Below are 19,179 nucleotides of genomic sequence, written 5' to 3'. Positions count from 1 at the left end.
AATACTATTCCCACCAAAGCTAAAGCTGTTGGATAATTAGAAGAATAAGAAGTTTCCAGTAAAAGAAGTTAAGACTAAAAAGAGCGATCTTTTCCTAAAAGAAAAAAAACTTCAAGTCCAGCATCCTCTTATTTTGCTGCTCTAATAGCATTCACTTTCAGTTCTTAAAAGTACTGCTATAGGGTGGGTTTTTTTAGTGCTTCAGTGGCTGGCAATGTCTCTAGTTTTACAGTTACCTTGGTCATACCTAGTAAGCAATTTTGAATATATTGGGTGATAGCTGTGTGCGTTGAAACACGAACTGTATCTGGTTGTTTGTTATCTTCTTTGGAGCTGCTAGTTGTCAGGATGCAACATCCTCTGTGCCACCCAGCAAGACTGGACGGTAAAACAAAATAAGAGTGTTTTCACTCTAATGCCTGGAAGTCTCTCAAACCAGGATCTCAATTTGTTTAACCAAGTTTGCCCACACACCCTTACGTGCATTGCAAGAGCTGGATACAAGCATCCCAGCTGAGCTCTGAAATCATGTGGTGACTTGATAGAGAGATAAGTGTCCACAGGCTTTTAGAAGTACTGAAATTGGGAATAGCAAAGTTTCCAAAACAAGTATTATTTAAAATGCATCTCACATTGTAGCATCTGCTTTTCTCTGCAGTTCTCCCTGTACCCAGCAGCTGCGACCTACAGTGACAGGTACATGGGACTTTGTGTGAAGTTACGGGTAACCTATCTGCTTCAGTTACCAGACTGACCTGAATCCTTTACCAACCCATCATGTCTCTTCCTCATCTCTGCTTGCTCAAAATTGCAGTTGCAAGTCCAGTCTTGCTGGAGCCTCTGACAGCTGCCACAAGCTGATGGTCAATGATCGAGGTGCTACCTAGCTCCTGCAGTGCCTTTCTGCAGGTAAAGGTGCATATTGCAATCCCCTCCCTTACTTGCTGGCAAATGACTAAACATATAGGATTAAACCTTGATAGTCCTAGTTGGTTCTTGGCCATTGGAGCAGCTGGGTTTATTTTTGCTTCTCTGGCCTCTGTGATGGTAGGCTGGGCTCAGTCCTGCACTCCTGAATGGCGTGGTGCCCGTGCGCCCCGCCTGCCAGCTGAAGCCTTGGCTCTCCTCTCTCTTGCTGGCCCTAATGGGATCTCTGGGTCCTCTCCTTCCCACAATATGAGTGAGGCAGTGAGGTGACATTAAAGTACTGGAACAGCAGATAAAAGGCCCTTAACTATATTTATTGAGTGTTACAGATAAGTAATCCACTCTGCCGTCAGTGTCTAGAGAAACAGCAAATAAAGTATACATGCCCCTTGCTTTGATGTGATGAAATCTCCAGAGGACATTTACTTCAGTGGCATTTGCAGTGCAGCTGTAGTTGAATTTGTCAGTGGAAAATATAAGATTTTCATGTCTTTATGCATTGCTTTAAAAATATCACTATGGCTGAGTCTTGTATGCTGGACAATTCCATGGTTTGAAAGCTGGGGTTTTTTTCCAAAATGTTATTAAAATCATCTTAACCATTTTTGTTGGAAGGGGAAAAATTAGTAGTTATTTTGTGGTTTCATACACAAAATTAAAACAACAGTCTGGTTTTCATTTAAACCAATAAAAGTATGGAAATTCAAAATGAAGGCTGTCTTCTTGTCCTTAGATCAACTTGTTGGCCTTGCTAAAATACGTAATGGATGGAGCAGGGGAAGAACCTTAGTCTTACAACTCGTAGCATTGTTTTTGCATACAGTTCAGCTTTTTTGTTGCTGGATTTCAAACTTGACATCACATTATTGCCTGTCTTCTCAAGCTATACAAAATTTCTCAGTTTTGCAGATTTGCAGTTTAAAATCCAGTGAACCACAGACATTATTTCTAAAAAACCTAAGCAATAATTAAGCAAATTGGTTAGCAAACTTAGATCATTAACTGAATTAAAACACTTTTAAATTTTGAGATATAAACCTGACTGTTGGAGACAATGGGTATTAGTCATTTCTGGTTTGTGATATAGTCAGAAAGAGACCAGAGGCACCGGCACAAGCTGCAGCACAGGAAAATCCGGCTGGCCTCAAGGGAACAGCCCATCCCCATGTCAGTGGGTCGTCCCTGGGATGGGGCCCTGAGTGATGGGGGATCCCCATCCCTGGGGATGCCCCAACTCACCCGGCCGCAGCCCCCAGCGACCTGCTGCAGCTGCCTCGAGCCTGAGCCCGACCATAAGTCCAATGCACTTGTGTGTGGGGTGGTTAGCGTTGCAGCGCTGCCCCTCTGTTTCCACTCTGCAGGTTCCCTTCCAGCTCTGGTTTATCCAAGGACAGGGTAGGACTGAGTGTGGAGAAACTCCTCAGTGTTTCTGGGGTTCACTTCTTGTTGCTGAGCTGCCTGTCACTGTTTCTGAAACACCTGCAGGCGCTGGGCAGTATAACCTGGTGTGCTTAGCCTGTGTGTTATTCCATCTCCCCAAGGCTTTGAAAAGCAACTTCTTCCCGAAGCTGTTCCTTCCCTCGCTGCTGAGAAAGAGCCGCCCTAGCTGTTTACAGCCCTTTGATCTGTTAAGTCACAGTTCTGTCACTTCTGGCTGGTGCCTACAGCCTCAAAGCTGCCTGCCTGCTGTCTTCCCTCTCCTGGGAGGGAGGTTGCTCAGCTGGGCTCGTTGCCTTCATCCGCTTTTGCCAGCATCCCCCGGTCAAGCTCCATGTGTATATGTATGCTGAAAGCTGATAAAATTGTAACTTATCTTTGATTACTGCACCGCTATTCAGCACCCATCCCCAATGACCCCTAACACCTTCTGAAACTTTATAGCTTGTGAAGACAGGCCATAAAGTGACGTTAAGTCTTAAACGAGGTACTTCAGAGCCAACTGGCTGGCTCGGCTTTGGCAACACTTAACGTTGTGAAGGTTGTACCTGCTGAAGCGCTCTGTGTAATAAACCATTTGCGGAGGAAACTTAAACTTGCCCGTCCCTTCCCCTGCAGCAGCCCATGTGTGCTGCGGAGCAGAGGCAGGGTACGGGCTTAGGCAGCTCAGCAGCTGCAGCCCCCAAGCTGGGCAGTTCATCCCTGTCTCAGATGCGTTCCTGCAGTGCAGAGGTTTCTGTGTGCTGAGCTTTGCTGAGGGAATTTGCTTTGCAGGCTGGAGGAGGTCTTGTTTATTTTTTTTTTCCCCAAGGGGAAGTGAGTTGCCAAAGTAACCTGGACAAAGAGTAGTGTTTTAGATGGGATATTGCAACTTTGTATTTATTTGCTTGTTTATAGGGCTTTTGTATTCTTTTGAAGCACAGCAAGAATGCGTAATAAGTTGTGATTATCATAACTGTAAGAAGGGGCCTGGTGGTGATGGACATCTCAAAACCCAACTGTGCAGAGCCCTTACCTCAAAGAAGACAGGGAGGTTTCTGGACAAGGTCTGTCCCCTCCACCATGCAGCATGTGTTTAGCAGCAGTTCCCTGTCTGGGCTCTTGTGGTCTGCCAGGAGGAACTGGAACAAACACTGCTGAAGTCGCTAACATCACGGTTCCGACTTGGTAGTAACAAGCCCCCGAGACAGTTCCCGGATGCTGGCACCATGTGCCTGCGCTGTTGAATTCATGGCTTGGGTGGGAAGTTATCACAGGATGGGGAACATTTCCAGTGGGGTGGGATGTGCGAGGTCCTCTCATGCTGGCGTCCTTTTCTCCAGGGCAGTCCTCCAGCTCACCCTGTGTCCCTGCTTAATCCCCTCCCTTCCCCTCCTGGTCGCAGGCTTTGCCAAGCGGTGGTGCCACACCGCAAAATCTCCTGGTGCTGGGGGCTGCAGAAGCTGGAGAGAAGCTGTGGAAGAGGGGAAGGATGGAGGAGGATGGAGATGACAGCCTGCAGGAGACTCATGGAGCCAGGGGAGTCCTGCTAATGCCCAGGTCAACACAAAACCTTTGAATGGCATGAAAAGCTGGGATGAAAGCCAGTGCCTCACTGCAGCCCAAGGCAGCTGCCCTGCCAGGCTGCTCCGAAGGTTTGGCGTGGAGCCCTGTGCACCCAGGAGCCCAGGGCCCCAGGGGAGCAGCCTGGCCCAGAGGAAGGCAGAGCGAGCCTGGGCAGGGTCCTCTGCACACTGTGGCTTTCAGAGCTGGCTGGCCAGGCAGCGCACACAGATGGGATGTCTGCACCACCTCTGGAGTCTTGGGGTGAGACAGGAGACACCAGTTCCTCAGCTGGGACATGCTCAGGGTGAAACAAGAACAAATGACCTTGAAGAGCAGCTCTTGCAACTACCTCTTCCTGGTTTTCTGTGGAGCACATTGTACAGGGTTGTTCTTCCACGGAGAGCTGTGGAGCACGTTGTACAGGGTTGTTCTTCCACGGAGAGCTGCAGAAGCCCGCTCAAGGCAGTAGGATACCAACAGCATTCTCCATGCTGAACTTTTACTGAGTCTTGGTCACAGACCAGCAGTATAACAAATGGTAACCCTACCGTGCCGTAACTTACGTGGAGGCAGCCTTGTCAAGAGGAGGTGACAGCAGAGGTTGAGGGGTCTTTGACACAACACTTAGAGGAGTTCCTGTGTTCCATGGAGAGGAGTTGATCCTGCTTGGAAAGATCTAGGTGCAGGGACAAGATGAGAGCCAGATGGGCCCCCTCAACACCTTCTCAGAGCGGGCATTGGACTGGAGAGGGAAAGGGAACTTCTTCAGACCCCGTTGTGCTCAGCCAGTCCTACCCTCCTGGGCAGGCCTGTCCTCTGCCTTCCTCTGTCAAGGCAGCTCCACTGCCACCACCCCTAGTGGCAGATGCCTGGTTTCTCCTCCTTATGTCTCCCCAGCTTTCATGAGCTGGTGAGGGTTTCTTTCTGCCCCTCACGTTTCTCAGCATATTTGTGTTAAAATTTGTGAGCGTTTTCCTTGGGGGCATTTCAAGGTTTATTTCTGATGGGATTTGAGATGGAATCTGGCTTGTGATCCTCTTGTGTGCTGGTAATTAGGTAAGGCTGGTGTGGGTGTGGTGGAGTGGGGGAGACCAGCCAGGAACCTCAGTTAGGAGAGCAGTCTGTACGTGAGGTCACTGTTTCAAGGGAGGAGGCAGAAAGCAGCCTCTGAAATCAATCTTCTCCATGACATGTAGAGGAATAGAGTGGAGAGACATCATGGAAAAAATACACAACTAGAGAAACAATGGGATGGGGCAGATACCTATGAGTAACCTGGTGGGGTTTCAGGTGAGAGATTGTGACGGCAGACCATGATGCATCCTCCTGTCGAAGGCACCTGTCTGTGAAGAGTGGACTCCATATCCATGGTAAACCTTGTCTGGTGGTTCACCAAAGCTTCTGAGGCATAGTAGGCTTTATGGCTTACTTGTTGAGCTTCTCGGAGGACACTAAATGGGGACTTGAATCAAGTCCCTGCACATTTTGGGAGGCCACATGGAAATGTTGCCAGGATAGACCAGTCATGACAAGGAGTTTGGACTTAGCACCTGTAGACTTGCACAGCTGAAATGGTCACCTATTGGTTGGTAAAAGCTGGAGTGACATCAGAACCTCCTCTCTACCGGGACTGGCTCAGGAATGACACTCTCCCCTCCTCATTGTCCTCTGCAAGTAAATAGACTCCATATGCAGGCAGCCTTGATGCTGTTTGCGAAGGGCATATGCCAGCAGTGGTGGTGGGAATGGACCTTGAGGCAGACCGGTGGTATGTAGGCTTCACAGGCTGTGGTGGTTTGACCCTGGCTGAATGCCAGGTGCCCACCAAAGCCACTCTGTCACTCCCCTTCTTAGCTGGACAGGGGAGAGAAAATATAATGAAAAGCTCATGGGTCGAGAAAGGGACAGGGACATCACTCAGCAACTGCTGTCATGGGAAAATGGATTTGACTTGGGGAAAATTAGTTTAATTTATTACCATTCAAATCAGAAAAAACACCTTCCCCCCACACCTCCCTTCTTCCCAGACTTAATACCTGATTTCTCTACCTCCTTCCCCCAAGCAGCACAGAGGAATGGGGAGTGGGGGTTACAGTCAGCTCATCATATGTTGTTTCTGCTGCTCCTTCCTCCTCACACTTCCCCTGCTCCAGCGTGGGGTCCCTCCCACAGGAGACAGTTCTCCACGAACTTCTCCAGCTTGAGTCTTTCCCACAGGCTACAGTTCACACACTGCTCCTGCGTGGGTCCCTTCCACGGGGTGCAGTCCTTCAGGAACAGGCTGCTCCAGCCTGAGTCCCTCGCAGGGTTACAAGTCCTGCCAGAAAACTGGCTCCAGTGCGGGCTTCCCACGGGTCACAGCTGTGTTCAGGCATCCTCCTGCTCTGGCATGGGGTCCTCCCTGGGCTGCCAGTGCATATCTGTGGGTATCTCCCCCTCCTTCTTCACTGACCTAGCAGAGTTGTTGCTCTCACGTAGTCTCACTCCTCTCTCTCAGTGGTGCAGATATTCCACCCCCCGCCACCCCAATATGCTATCCCAGAGGTGCTGCCACCATCGCTGATTAGCTCGGCCTCAGCCATCGGCGGGTTCGTCTTGGAGATGGCTGGCATTGGCTGTATTGGACATAGGGGAAGCTTCTGGCATCTTCTTGCAGAAGCCACCCCTTTAGCCTCACCGCTACCAAAACCTTGCCATGCAAACCAGCTACGCAGGTTTAATGGCAGCTGTTGCAAGGACTTCTCAGCATGATTCAATGTGCTTTAAAATAGGCATCCTGCTGGAAAACGCTTTGACAGTGCTGCTGGACCCCTGCCCTGGCCGGCACTGCATAAGTCGGGAGTGCCAGTGTCACAGCACCATGCGTGGAGGTTTGATGTATAACCCTGATTCCTAGGGTCTCACCTTGGCACAGCAGGAAATACTGGTTCCCGGGCACAGAGTGTGTGCTGGTGGAGCGAGTGTGTAATGAAGCCATTCTCATTGCAAGGTCTGAGAAGGAGCGGCATTTGTCGTGACAGCAAGGTCAGTCATGAAGACAGTGTTCTTCTATGAAGTACTGTGGCATGAGTAGGGTATGCAGCTCCAGCTGGAGGCACCGAGGTTGAGTGTCTCCAGCCTAATACTGCTCCCAGTAGGTCCAACACCACAGCTGCAGCAAGTTGTTCAGGGCCATCTCCCTGGTGAGCTGGGGCAGTCCCCGGGAATGGAGACCCCCTTCAGTGGACCACATTAGTGACCCTGCTCAGGACCTTACCCTGTTTCTTGTTGTCTTCCTTGTACTGGGGGCCACAAAAAAACGCACAGTGTGGCCAGATGTGGCCTTGCTCGAGGGTAATAATATCTGCTAGATGCTCTCATGCTGGGCTGGTTGGCCTTCACTGCCGTGACTCCTAGCCAGCTTGCTGTGCATGAGTCTTGAGATGCCTCTCACATGCAGAGCCTTGCATGGAGAGCTGCCCCCTCCAGCCCATCCCAGCCTACCCCATGCGTGGTGCTGGTCTGTCTGGGGCAGGACTCAGCTGAAGTCTTTCTGAAGGTACCACTCAGTACCTGACTTGCTGCCTGTGGGAAGTGCCATGGTGGATGTAGCCATCAGCTGCTCCTTTCTTCGTACAAGATGTTCCTTAGGTTGGCTGAATTTTGCATACAATGAAGCACCTTGATTGTTTTCCATTTGCCTCTCAATATCAAATCTCCAAGCAAGCACAATGGAGCATGCAGTTTCACATGCAAGTGGGAGACTGTTGTGATGTTGTCTTTGCACATCCTGCTCCTGCTCACAGAAGCACTGCCTGTCCATTTGGTAATAGGAAGAGACATGTACCTAACTCCACAATTTGTCAAACTGCTGCATTTCTCTTTAGCATGAAATAAAATAGTATTTGAATGCACAGTGGGGCTAATATTACTTTGTGCAGCTTTTTATGAAGATTATAAAATTGAGGCAAAAAAAATCTTGCTGTAATTGGAAGATAGAAGAATTAATCATGGGAAGGACTGGATTCATATTTGCTCTGAAATTTTTTAAACTGCTTTCAGATACCTGCAGCTGAAGGAGCTGAACTTCGTTATGGACCCTTTGTATGCTGAAGTGCAGAGTTTTCTTTATCCATTTGAATTGCAACACATAAGCTGCAGGGCTGTTTTCCCCAGAGATTCAAGAGTCCCTATGTTCATTTTGTTGGTATGTGAAGTCATTGGGTTTTTGAAGAGTCATATAATCATTTACTTGGTGTTCTAGAGGCCACCCAAACCTCTTATTCCCATTTATTCACCCTTTGAGAAAAGATTTGGAAAAAAGTCACCACTCATTGATGTTTCAAGTCAGAGGCAACTAGCGGAGAACTGGGAAATAAACGGCCAACAGATGGGGGAGGGTTGCGTGTGAAGGACGTACTCTACATAATGCGCCATTAAAACTTCATGAAGAGGTGTCCCAGAAAAAATATTACAAAGCACTAAGCTTAATATTAAATTCTTAGTTTTAGCAGTCTGGTCATTTTCAGGAAAGAATAATCAGCTTAACCACAGCACTCACATATTTAATGTTCTGAGAGAAGAGGGATTGTCTGATTTTTATATTTTTTTTCCACAGTAATTAATGAAAGTCAAAAGCAGCAACTGGAATCTGTGAGCTACTCCTCCCGCTATGCTCTGGGACTTTTTTATGAAGCCGGTACATGGATTGATGTCCCCTGGGCTGCACAGTACATCACCGATAATCCCTGCATACGCTTCATCTCCATCGATAATAAGAAACGCAATATAGGTCAGTGCTCCCATTATTTCCCTTAAACACAGTGACAATAGAGGGTGTAGATCATGAAACATGCTGTTTAATTGAGTGTTGCTATTCTGAACAGAGCAAGTATTTAACTCCAAGCCACAGCGGATAGCATTTAATGTCACATTTGGCCTGTAATAAAATACACAATGAAAGCGGGAAGGTCCTCAGAAAATCACCACCCAGCACATGGTTTATGTTACTGCATTTATGAAACCAGTGTCAGGGGATTTGAGACATCAAAATGTTGCTATTCCAAGAAAGAGCTGGAGTTCCTTTGTTTAAACATTGATTCATACACATGCCAATTTATCTCCCATCATCCGTTACTTTACAACTCCTGTTCTTTCCACTAAGCATGCTTGGAAGTAGTAATGAGTTATATAATTGAGGCTGTTCAGTCTAATTCAGAGTTAGCCAGTGTGCTTTTACAATTATGGAAAATCCTTGAAATGGCTGCACATAGTACGGCTGCTCGCTAAAGCTTGGAGAACATCCCACAAGGCAGACACTTCTCATATGTTTTTGGAAGATGGCAGTCGAGTAAGTGTATGTTTTATTTATTAAATGTATTTCATGTACCAAGACTCTGTTGGCATAGAATAGCTTAAGAAAAACTGCTAGCATTTGAGTTTAATCAAGTTCGTTAGGAGCTGAAAAGACTTCCTGATTCTGTTACTTGCTCACTTTGGGACAATGACGAGGTTTAACCACATCGGTAGAGTGGGGGTAAAAACCTACCCACCTTTGTGGTGACCTACAAAGCACTGTGACTCACTGTCACAGAATAAGGAAGGATTTTCATAATCAACTGCTGTCTAATGCAGTCTAATTATTATTACCAAATTCACTGCACTAAAATATGTTCAAATTTAGGCCTGGGAGACTTCTGTTTGCAGTCTTCCTTGTTCAGTCAGAATTCATTGCTTCGTGCCTGCAGTCTGCAGGCATAAGTGATATTAGTACCTGCTGGGCAGGGCACTGAAAACTGTGCCCATCACCCTTGCATCTGCATGCTGTCACCATGCTAGAAAACAGCCATAAGGTTGGGCATGCCTTCCCTCTCTTACACTGTAAACATGCAATAAACTATCATGAGGGAGTGCCACCATGTAACAGTGGCACTGGTGACCAGGACCTCTGAAGATCTCTGCTCCAGCTCCCGCTCACAGCAGGCTCTGCTAACACAAGGTCAGGGCAGCCATGCTTTGTCTAGCTGAGGTTTTAAAAAAATTGAGGATGGAATCCCCCACATTGCTGGTGACCTGTCCCAGGGCTGCATCTCTGCTAGGGAAAAGAGTTTCTTCATCTGCAGTCTGAACTTCCCAAAGCTTAACCTCTGGATGTTGCCTCCTGTTCCATTGTCTGCCTCTACCAGTTAGATACATGGCCATTCAGGCTGGAAGGGACCACTGGAGGTCATCTGGTCATACCCCCACGCAAGGTTTGAAGTTAGATCCAGCTGTGAAGTTGGATCATGTTGCTCAAGGCCCTGATATGCTGTGGTTTGCCACCTTTGCACTGCTGGTTTACATTCAATGGTGGGTCCACCATAACCAGCAGGATCTTTTCAGAACAGTCTGTTGCTAAGCCAGACTGATGCATGGGGTTGTCCTGTGTCAGGCACGGGACCTCGCACTCCTCCTTGTTGTGATGGTAGTACAGTTTAAGTCAGCTCATCCCAATATGCCCTTCTTTGCACCGAAGCCACCTGTGTAGCAATGTCTCTTAAGTGCCTCCAGCAACAGCAGTTTGTGCTGGGAGCAAAGGAGTTGGAAAAATGAATCAACTCACTGTTGTGGAAGCCTGATTTTGTTATTTAGCCTGTTCATCTGAAAAGAGGGAAAATAAAACAAAAGAATGGCTGAACTGGCCAAAAGAAAGATGTATCCACCCTGATATGCTTCTTCCAGCAGGGACCAATAGTGAATATGTAAAAAAAGAGTGTAAGGAAAGCCAAATACAGAGTGATTTTTTTTTTCTGTCTCTGGCATTGTCTCCTGTTACTGACAATATGCAGTTGTAGATGATCTTGCATCTAAGATTATATCACCATTGTTGTGTTTAAGAATAAGTACTTGATAGTTAATAGCACCTACTTGTATTGTCCCTCCCTGCTGCCTGATTCTATCTGTCCTGAAGAGGACACAGCCCAGGGGAGAAGTTCACCCATCCTTTCCTTACCTGTTTACATGTGTGGTCTCAAAGTGCCAGCATTGAGAATAACAAATATGGAATTATAATGGAATTATCAAATAGCTAAGTACAGTGTCTTTGCTGTCTCCAAAGGCAATTTAACCAAATAGAAAACATTATTTGTGGCATATTGTTAACAAATACATAGAAACAACCAGAACATCAGTGTTGACACATACCTTTCTCACTGAAATTTCCCTCATATTATGGGAGAGATCTGTTGATATGAGCAAATTTTTCTAAGAAGAGCAAATTGTATACCTTCACAGGACTGAAACAAGCTGGGGGTCAGCAACTGAAGATGATTTCTCTCCGGTAGGACCCTCCTTGTGACACATAAACAGTCAACCAGCTGCCTTGACTGTGCTGTCTTTCCTGGTGAACTTGCATTTTGCAGATTTGCAGTTCGTTCCAGGAAAAGTATTACTAGGGAGAGAGCAGTACGTGTTAGCTAGAGCAGTATTTCTCGCTGTGAGCACCCGAGCTGAGCACAGGAGGGCTGGAAAGCACGCCTGTATTGTGTTTGGTGATGCTGACATACAGGAGTATAAAAATCAAAAGTGGTAACCAAGTGATTCGCTTTTCTTCAAACACATGCACAGCTCTGCTGATAATAGACGCACATACACATATATACTATAAGACAACATGGACAAGAGGGGCTGAACGTGAAACTTACACATATGGAGTACTGCAGCCAAAACACTTGAATATAAAGTGCCTTTATGTTTGTTTAGCACATACACAAGTATTTTGCATTTGGGATTGGTTTTTTTCCATGCGTCTGACTGTCCTCCAGAACATTTCAATGGGAGGTACCGCAGTACCTCACTGTCCCTTGTTTGCTGTTTTTTTGGGGTGCCATTGCTGATGTTTTAACACTGTGCTCCACTTATTTATCAGTCTTCCCGTTCTTCCATTCTTCAACCCTGATTGACCATGATTCATCTGAAGAAGACAATGGTGATAATTAAAAAGGTAGCGTTCAGAGAGAGAAAGCAGAAATGCTCAGGCTAAGATTTATGTTGTGTCTCCTGGGTGAATGGTCCCACTTCTACCATTCCCCTTCTATGCTGTATGCACTGTCTCTGTATATTCAGTTTGTTATTTCTCAAGCGCCTGCATGCATCCTTCCCTCCACTGTATTAATCTTAAGAGAGAAAATTACTTTGCTGCCCATCAGAAGTGGCTGCAGGGCTTACCAGGAGTACATCTTCAACAGACAGAGGAGCATGACTGCTCCTAAGCATAAGTTCTCTAAGCATAAGTAAAAGTGATTAGTGGATCAGACACGAACATAAATTTGATTTTTCTGGTGTTTCTACACCTACTTCGATGTATCCACAATTGATGGAGGTTTATTCAACCCTTGTTACCACCTCAAATAGTAATGTTTTAGTAAACAGCATTGAACTATAGAGATCCAAAGAAAATAACTCTAGCTTTCTACTAAAAGACTCTTCGTTAAACACCTCATTATACAAAAAATAGCTACATCTAAATAATGTCTACCTAAAAGCAAGTAGTCTAGCCCTCAAAGACCGAAAGGCAAAGTCTGGCTTTCACTATAAAAGTCCAAACTGTCCTTTTTGTTTGCTTGAGATGTGGTAATCCCTGCTTTGATGCATTTAGTAAAGCAGAGATGTAAATCTCTTATGGAAGTTTCACATTTTACCGGTGAAAAATACCTCAAGCAGCCTTGTTATAATTATACAATAGGATGGGTTTGTTAGCAGAGCCAGTGAGTTGCAGTCTGTAATTCTCCAGAAATCTCAGCCTTTGCTTGCTCTCGGAGCCACACACTTCCCTAAGGAGCACTCACACTTTGCTGCATTGTGATAAGCTGCAGTGCTCTGAATTGCTGCTTGTGGCATGGCACTTGTAAACTCATGAAGCCTTTTCTTGCTAGAAGACGTGGCAGCATCACCTCTCTTTTTGGTTTCTCATTAATTCCTTTGCGTAGACTGCTCAAATGTTGCTGGTTCTTCAAGTTTTGTAGTGTAATGATACTCTAAATTGTAAGTTTGCATTCAACATAACTCTGGTCAGCATGTCCCCCGGACTTCTGTAGTGAAGAACAAGGCAGGTGACCGTGCCATCTTTCTGGCAGTCCAGGTGGGTGAGGCAGAACAACATGACTTCTCAACAAAGAAAGAGATCTGTCTTTGTTTACACTGCTAGAGAGAAATACAGTCTTTTGCAAAGGAGTAAACCTTGCTGCGATGGGGAGGAGGTAGCGAACCTGTCCCATGCATGGCTGAGCCCGCTGGGGAAGGCACCAGCACCCGGGGAGCCCCTGGCAGCTCCTTGCTGTGGCACAACATGCTACCATTAGTTGGCTTCGTTGTGACACAGCGCAGTTCCTTACTGATAGCTACGGATGACATCTGTTTTCTTCCTGATTTATGCAGAAGAATCAATAATAAAGCTGTTTCTTTGATACTTCTGTTATCAATGTAATCTGGAGTGTGCTGAGCCTCTGAGAAGGAGGGCTTTTTGCATCAGCTGAGGATCTCGGCTACTGTTCATAAAATTGTGTCTCCGTCCGCAGAGGTAATGCGCTCAAATGTTACGTAAGGAAGAGCCTACAAGAAGTGTATGTTAAATTCCCTGTGCGATATGTATGAATATTAAATATTTGTGTGATTGGCTGCTTTAAACACCCCATCAATATTTATAACTGGTCGGGGGGACAGTGGGAATTCTTCAGTATAAATTATTTCAAGCCTCATTTCTGTAATACCGCAGTCTTTGCATCTCTTTGCATTTTGGAGGACTAAAGATAGATGACACATAAAAATGGAAGCAGTTCCCTTCTTTCGCTTCAGGATTGCAAGCTTATATAATGTAAAGGGAAGATTCGTCTTACAGGTTTTCAAGATCAGTGTAATTCTTGAATATCCTTTTTAATTTTAAAATACAGATTCCTTTATCTTCTCAGTACCAAAATAAGAATTTTTAGGAAGATGGAAGAGTTAAAAAGAGTTATTTAGGTTTTCATCTCATTACATGGCCAATTGCTTTGTAATCCTCTGCCTGCCCTGCCTGCCTTTTAGAAAACTAATCAGAAACTGTCTGTAAGGCTAATGAAATGCTGAATTTCTGAATATAAAAAAGCCAGCACCGTTCTTTACATGGACTTTTCCAAAACATGCCTTGTGAGATAGAGCAGATTTTATTCCAGGGGGAATATGGGACCATACGAACCACAGGAACTTCTGAGGATAACTTGGGAAGCTCGCTAACCTCTTTGTTAAATAGAAGCGTGACGTTTTGAAAGCAAACCTCCATATCTCTTGCTCGTTTGCTAGGTGTGGTAAATTTAATAACTGCTCTTTTTTTCATTTTACGTATAGTTTTATGAAGCCTGCATGTTGACTTCTCTTTTGTCAGCCTGCTGAACCCTCTCAGAGAGCAGGGGTACAGTTCCAGCCATCCGGGAGGTGTCCAGCATCTGCTGCCCTCTGTGCTAACCCAGCAGCATTTCCTTTACAGCCTAGCTTCGATGGTTTGTTTAGCACGGCAGTGATGAATCCATTTCCCTTCCCTCATGCTACCCAGGACCAGAATGGGTTTTGGATAGCAAAACACATCTCCCCAGTAAGATGAAAAAAATCCTGAGGGGAGGGGAGCAACCATGTCTTGTTTTTTATCGGTGTCTGTTCTAACTCCAGGTTTTGGGCAGGAACACGAGAAAAATACTTGACAGTGCTCCTCTAGGAAGGAAGAAAATGTTGCTGTGGAAGATGTGCACCTGTCAGATCCGTATACAGGTCTCTTCTGGAGACTAGTTTATAACCCTGGGATCATTCCCCTAAGAAGGAAAGACATGGTGCCCGTGCCTGTGCTGGAGGGACTCCCAGCCATTCAGCTGAGCACTCAAAAAGCAGGAGTATGATCTGCCTTTGAAGCTGGCCCCTGTTTTGAGCAGGAGGTTGGACTAGAGACCTCCAGAGGTCCCTCCTTCCCTAAGTCCTGTGACTCTGAGGTAGACAATGTTCTGGTGAATATTTACTGAACACACTAATAAGTTAACTGGGAGGTGAGTCCAACCAAGCCCCTGTGGTGAACACAGGCAGTTCTTCAAGGTTTGTCTATATTTGGTGTCCAGCAAGTTTTAATGTCAGCACAGCTAACCAGTAAAAATTTACTGTACTTTTTGTGTACCTTTTGGGGATGTATCTATGGAAGTGATCTGCAGGTTTTGCCTACTTATTTTTATGCCTTTATCAAAGCAGATCTCATTCTCCCAAGGGTCAGTGGATTTACAGGCTTTGCAGAGCCTGTGAGACACAAGGCACTTCCAGGGCATGCAGACTGCAGCCCGTGCTGCCTCATGCCTCCCCACAAATGTGCTCCAGCCCTAGACCAGTGCAACTACTTCTAAGTTCAGAGCTGATCAGCCTTTCTGAGCATACTGTCCTTGGCACCTCAGTGGACACTGTGTCCCTTGCAGTATGGGGTTTCTTGCTTCAACGCCTTTCAGCTGAGCAACAGCAAGATGTGCTCCATAGTGGCCCTCAGATATGATTTTCTCTCCTAGTATATTATTGTTGAGACAAAGCCTGTTGACTTCTGCTTTCTTGGGGGCAGTAGGAGAAATCTTTGCCAAGTCTCCATGGCTAGCTGCACAGGCAGTGTCAGAAGGGCAGATGGGTCCTTCTTAGGGTATCTTCTGCCATTAGTATAGTCCCAAGAGCACTGTGGTCTGTTCCCTTCCTGGTGCTTTGAAATACATGTAACCTGCCACTTCCTCCCCTTCCACAGTTACTTTTCAACTTGCCACATTCCCAGAGCATGATAGATATCATCCTGACCATTTGCCAAATGAATCCTATGACTTGCAGGCTCTGATAGTGTTCTCCCTGCTAAGAAAAGTTCAGGCCTCTTTGGATTCCAGGGATCACAGCTAATTTCTAAAATGTCCTCTGAATTTAGGGACTTTGAACTCTGACCTTGGCATAGATTCACCAGAGAAAAGTAGCTTTTGCATTTTGCAAGGGAGAAGATTTTGGTGGACAGTTAATCCACTTTGGGCTTTCTCTGAGAAGTTTTGTTTTATTGTGTTTATGCTTTAGTGATCTCTCTGTCCCCTTACTTCCCTGAGACTGGTGGTAAGGAGGACGTGGCCACCACAGGAGCTGACTTGACACCCCTAATATCATCTGAGAACTTCCTAGGGCAGAAGGAGGTCACTGTGGGAGGACTTGGCATTGCAGGCTGTTCATATTGTCACTGTCCTGCAGAACAGAGTGCACAGAGGAATTCACCCACAAGTATTTTTACCTCACTGTGATAGTGACAGCTATGCTCCTAGGCCAAGCAGCTTTGCTGAGCAGCTTCACTCAGGACACTATGCTCTTCCATCTTACAATTCTGCACTAAACGTGTTATTCAAAGCTAGGAGCCGTCTTTCAGACACCAGATGCTATGCTCTTGAGCCACAAGCCACGGGGCTGGGGAAGTATCCTTGGGCTCTGTTCTCTGTGCTGTTCTCCAGGGCATCTTTTATTAGCCCCATCATTTTTTCTGGAAGATAATACTCCTAACAGGCTTAATCCTGCATAAATTCTCACTGTCAGCATTCTGTCCTTCTCTTTCTTTACATAGCCTGTGTGATTCCTCCAGCTGGGAATTAATGACAAGCTTTGAGACAGTCCTGAAATGTTAAGAAGCTGATGACTGCCTTCTCCTGCTCACAATCCAGACACCTTTCCCCTCATTCCCAGGTTGCAGCTCAAGACCCAGAGAGTTCAACATGAGGAGACTTCGCTAGTGCTTAATTCATGGTTATAACTGGCTGAAGTGCAGTGGATGGTGAGCTCTAATTGCTTTCAGGCTTTCTGTCCTTGACACCCCTTCCAGATAGCTGATGTGTTCTCTACCTGAGACAGCTTGTACTTCACACTACTCAGTGCTGGAGGTCTTCCTCAGCTGTTTTTGTGGGCTTGTACAAACCTACCAGGTTCCAGCTGGAGGCATAGAGGTGGGGCTCTCTGACCTGGCCCTGGTCCCACCAGACATCACAGCTACAGCAGGTCAAGTCAGGGCAGTCCCGAAGGACGGAGACCACCCACCACTCAGGGCCCCATCCTAGGGATGGCCTGCTCACATGGGAAGGGGCTGTATCCTCATGTCAGTTGGGATTTTCTCTAGTTTTAGGTGTGCCCATTAGCCCTTGTCCTGTTGCTTTAAACTTACAAGAAAGTTCTGGCTTTGTCATCTCTGTCACATTTTATTTAGGATGTGGAAGATACAGTTAGATCCCTTCCTGTGGGACCCACATCAGGGCCTGGCTGTGCCCCTCTTCACATCCCCACAAGCCAGACACTCCTCAGCCTGCAGGGTCTGCTCCTCCCCAGCCACTGCTGCCGAGCCAGGCAGGGATGTAGCGGCTCCTGCACACCTTCCCTGTCACAGATGGGACACTGGACTGCATGGGGTGGTGCGCCAAAGATTGCACAGTTCTTTTCTGTTTACATGGAAGCAAAATAAATCTCAAAAGGAATGTGTTTATCCTCACATTTGTCACTTTGTATCTACAAGCTGCCTGTGTTGGTCCTACACAATGCAGCAGAGCAAAAGAAATTATCAGTAAAACAAGGAAAACTTAACGTGGAAGGAAAGGAAACCTGTAATTATAGTATTGCTTCTTCCCTGTGCCACTGGGAAGAGGCCAGCCTGAACCTCAGGCACAAACTGCATCTGCCAAACTGCTGTTGCTGCACAAGATGATGCTGGTGCTTCCCTCCCTGGCCGCAGCCTGAGCAGGGTCTCTGCACAGAATGCCACTGTCCTCCAGGTGCGAATCAACAGATGCAGACCGGAGGGTTCAGGGACGGATGGGGAGGTGGGGGTGGGGACAGGCACCCAGCCCCTGCAGCCAGTGTCACCCCTGAGACAGTGCAGCATGGGCTGGACAGAGGAAGGAGAGCCAGGCACAAGCTCGCTGCTTGTAGGTTTTCAGTGGGGCCCCTCAGCAACTGTGGACGCCCAGGATGTTGCCAGCCCTGGCAGAGTGGCTCCTTGCTCATTAAGTAGATATAAGCTACCGCCAACTCTGCTGTCTCACTAGCTCTGATCTACCAACGTCTCATGCCTTCCATCGCATCAACGGATCAGATTAATTGCCATGCAGCTGGGATGAGGTGGGGGGAGAACTGGGAGCAGATGAAAGCTTTTATGTTGCTTCCATTCAGCCCTCACATGATTAACCCTCGCATTGCTGAGCATTCCCGGGCTTGCCACATCTCCTATGCTACTTCGTCATCTGCTAGCATGGCTGTGGATGGCTTGCATCCTTGCCAGAAATAAAGGAAATCAAAAACTCATGAGAAGCACTACCAGAAGTCATCATTTTAAGCTAGCTGTTGTGGCCTGATCTAAAAGCGTTGGGAGGGAAATCACAGGTTTACTCGTGTGACAGCTGAACAGTTGTTCATACCTGGTGCATTGAAGCTGAGATACCCCCATTGTTTTCAGGGAAAAATCTATTTTAAACTCCTCTCATAGCCAGTATTTTTGCAGAAGAAAGAAAAGGGCTTGAGGCTAAACTTGATCCTCACAGGCTGCATATTTCAGTACTGGAAGGCTGTGACTCAGTGGCCTCTGGAAGCTCTCCAAGCTATCAGTAGCTCAAAGGAGGAATTAAAAACTCAACGAACTGCCTGTTCTCCTGAAACTTGTTTTGTACATGCTATGGAAGAGATGAGGGTTTTGAAAGAAGGCGGCCCTGTCCAAGAATCATTGGCTATAACAAGTCACAGCAAGCAATGAATATTTATTTTATTAAATGCTTAGACATCTTTTAATGAGCCTTTTTGCCAAGTTTATGTGGAAGAATTTGCCAAATACCATGTGCACTATAATAAATCCCAAGGTACCTAATAGACTTCCCCAGTTGGTCTTCTCTCTCTGACAGTCTCTATGTAGAGATGTCAGAATACTTGTTTTCTCCCCCAAAATGGGAAGGAGAGACTGAGTAGCTGACATTTTTTCCAGACAGTTGGAAAAGCTGATGTGAACAGAGATGTGTCTTGTGCTAGTCTGTGAAACCAGGCTTGGGGGTGGCGGGAGTAATCCCAGGAAGATGAGGCTGAGGCTGGGTGTTAGACTCAGGCAAGCAGTTCATCAGAGCTCAGGAAAGAAGGTGGCCCCTTTGGCTGAATCTCTGCTTCTAGGCAAGAGTGGTCCTTGTTTCACTCTACAGTCTTAGTCCCCAGATCTGCCTTGCCATCATCCCAAATCCATGTCGGGTGGATATCTTGGACCCATATGTCCCCTATGGT

General features: G+C 46.5%; 1 protein-coding gene across 2 annotated transcripts in view; it reads left to right on the top strand.

Annotated features, from left to right (window-relative positions):
- The window catches only part of RNLS (renalase, FAD dependent amine oxidase), a 76,023-nt gene that overhangs the window by 48,983 nt on the left and 7,861 nt on the right, over positions 1-19,179 (top strand). Inside the window, exon 5 of one of the 2 annotated variants that reach the window (XM_037400674.1) lies at positions 8,507-8,680. The exons of the other annotated variant lie outside the window; for it this stretch is intronic. Within the exon in view, the coding sequence (XP_037256571.1) occupies positions 8,507-8,680 (174 nt within the window). The remainder of the gene's footprint in view (positions 1-8,506; positions 8,681-19,179) is intronic. 2 annotated transcript variants of the gene reach the window in all.

This window comes from Falco rusticolus, chromosome 9, assembly GCF_015220075.1.
Source record: "Falco rusticolus isolate bFalRus1 chromosome 9, bFalRus1.pri, whole genome shotgun sequence".
NCBI lineage: Eukaryota > Metazoa > Chordata > Aves > Falconiformes > Falconidae > Falco > Falco rusticolus.
The sequence above is the reverse complement of the archived record's forward strand: the minus strand, read 5'-3'. Positions and strand labels throughout refer to the sequence as shown.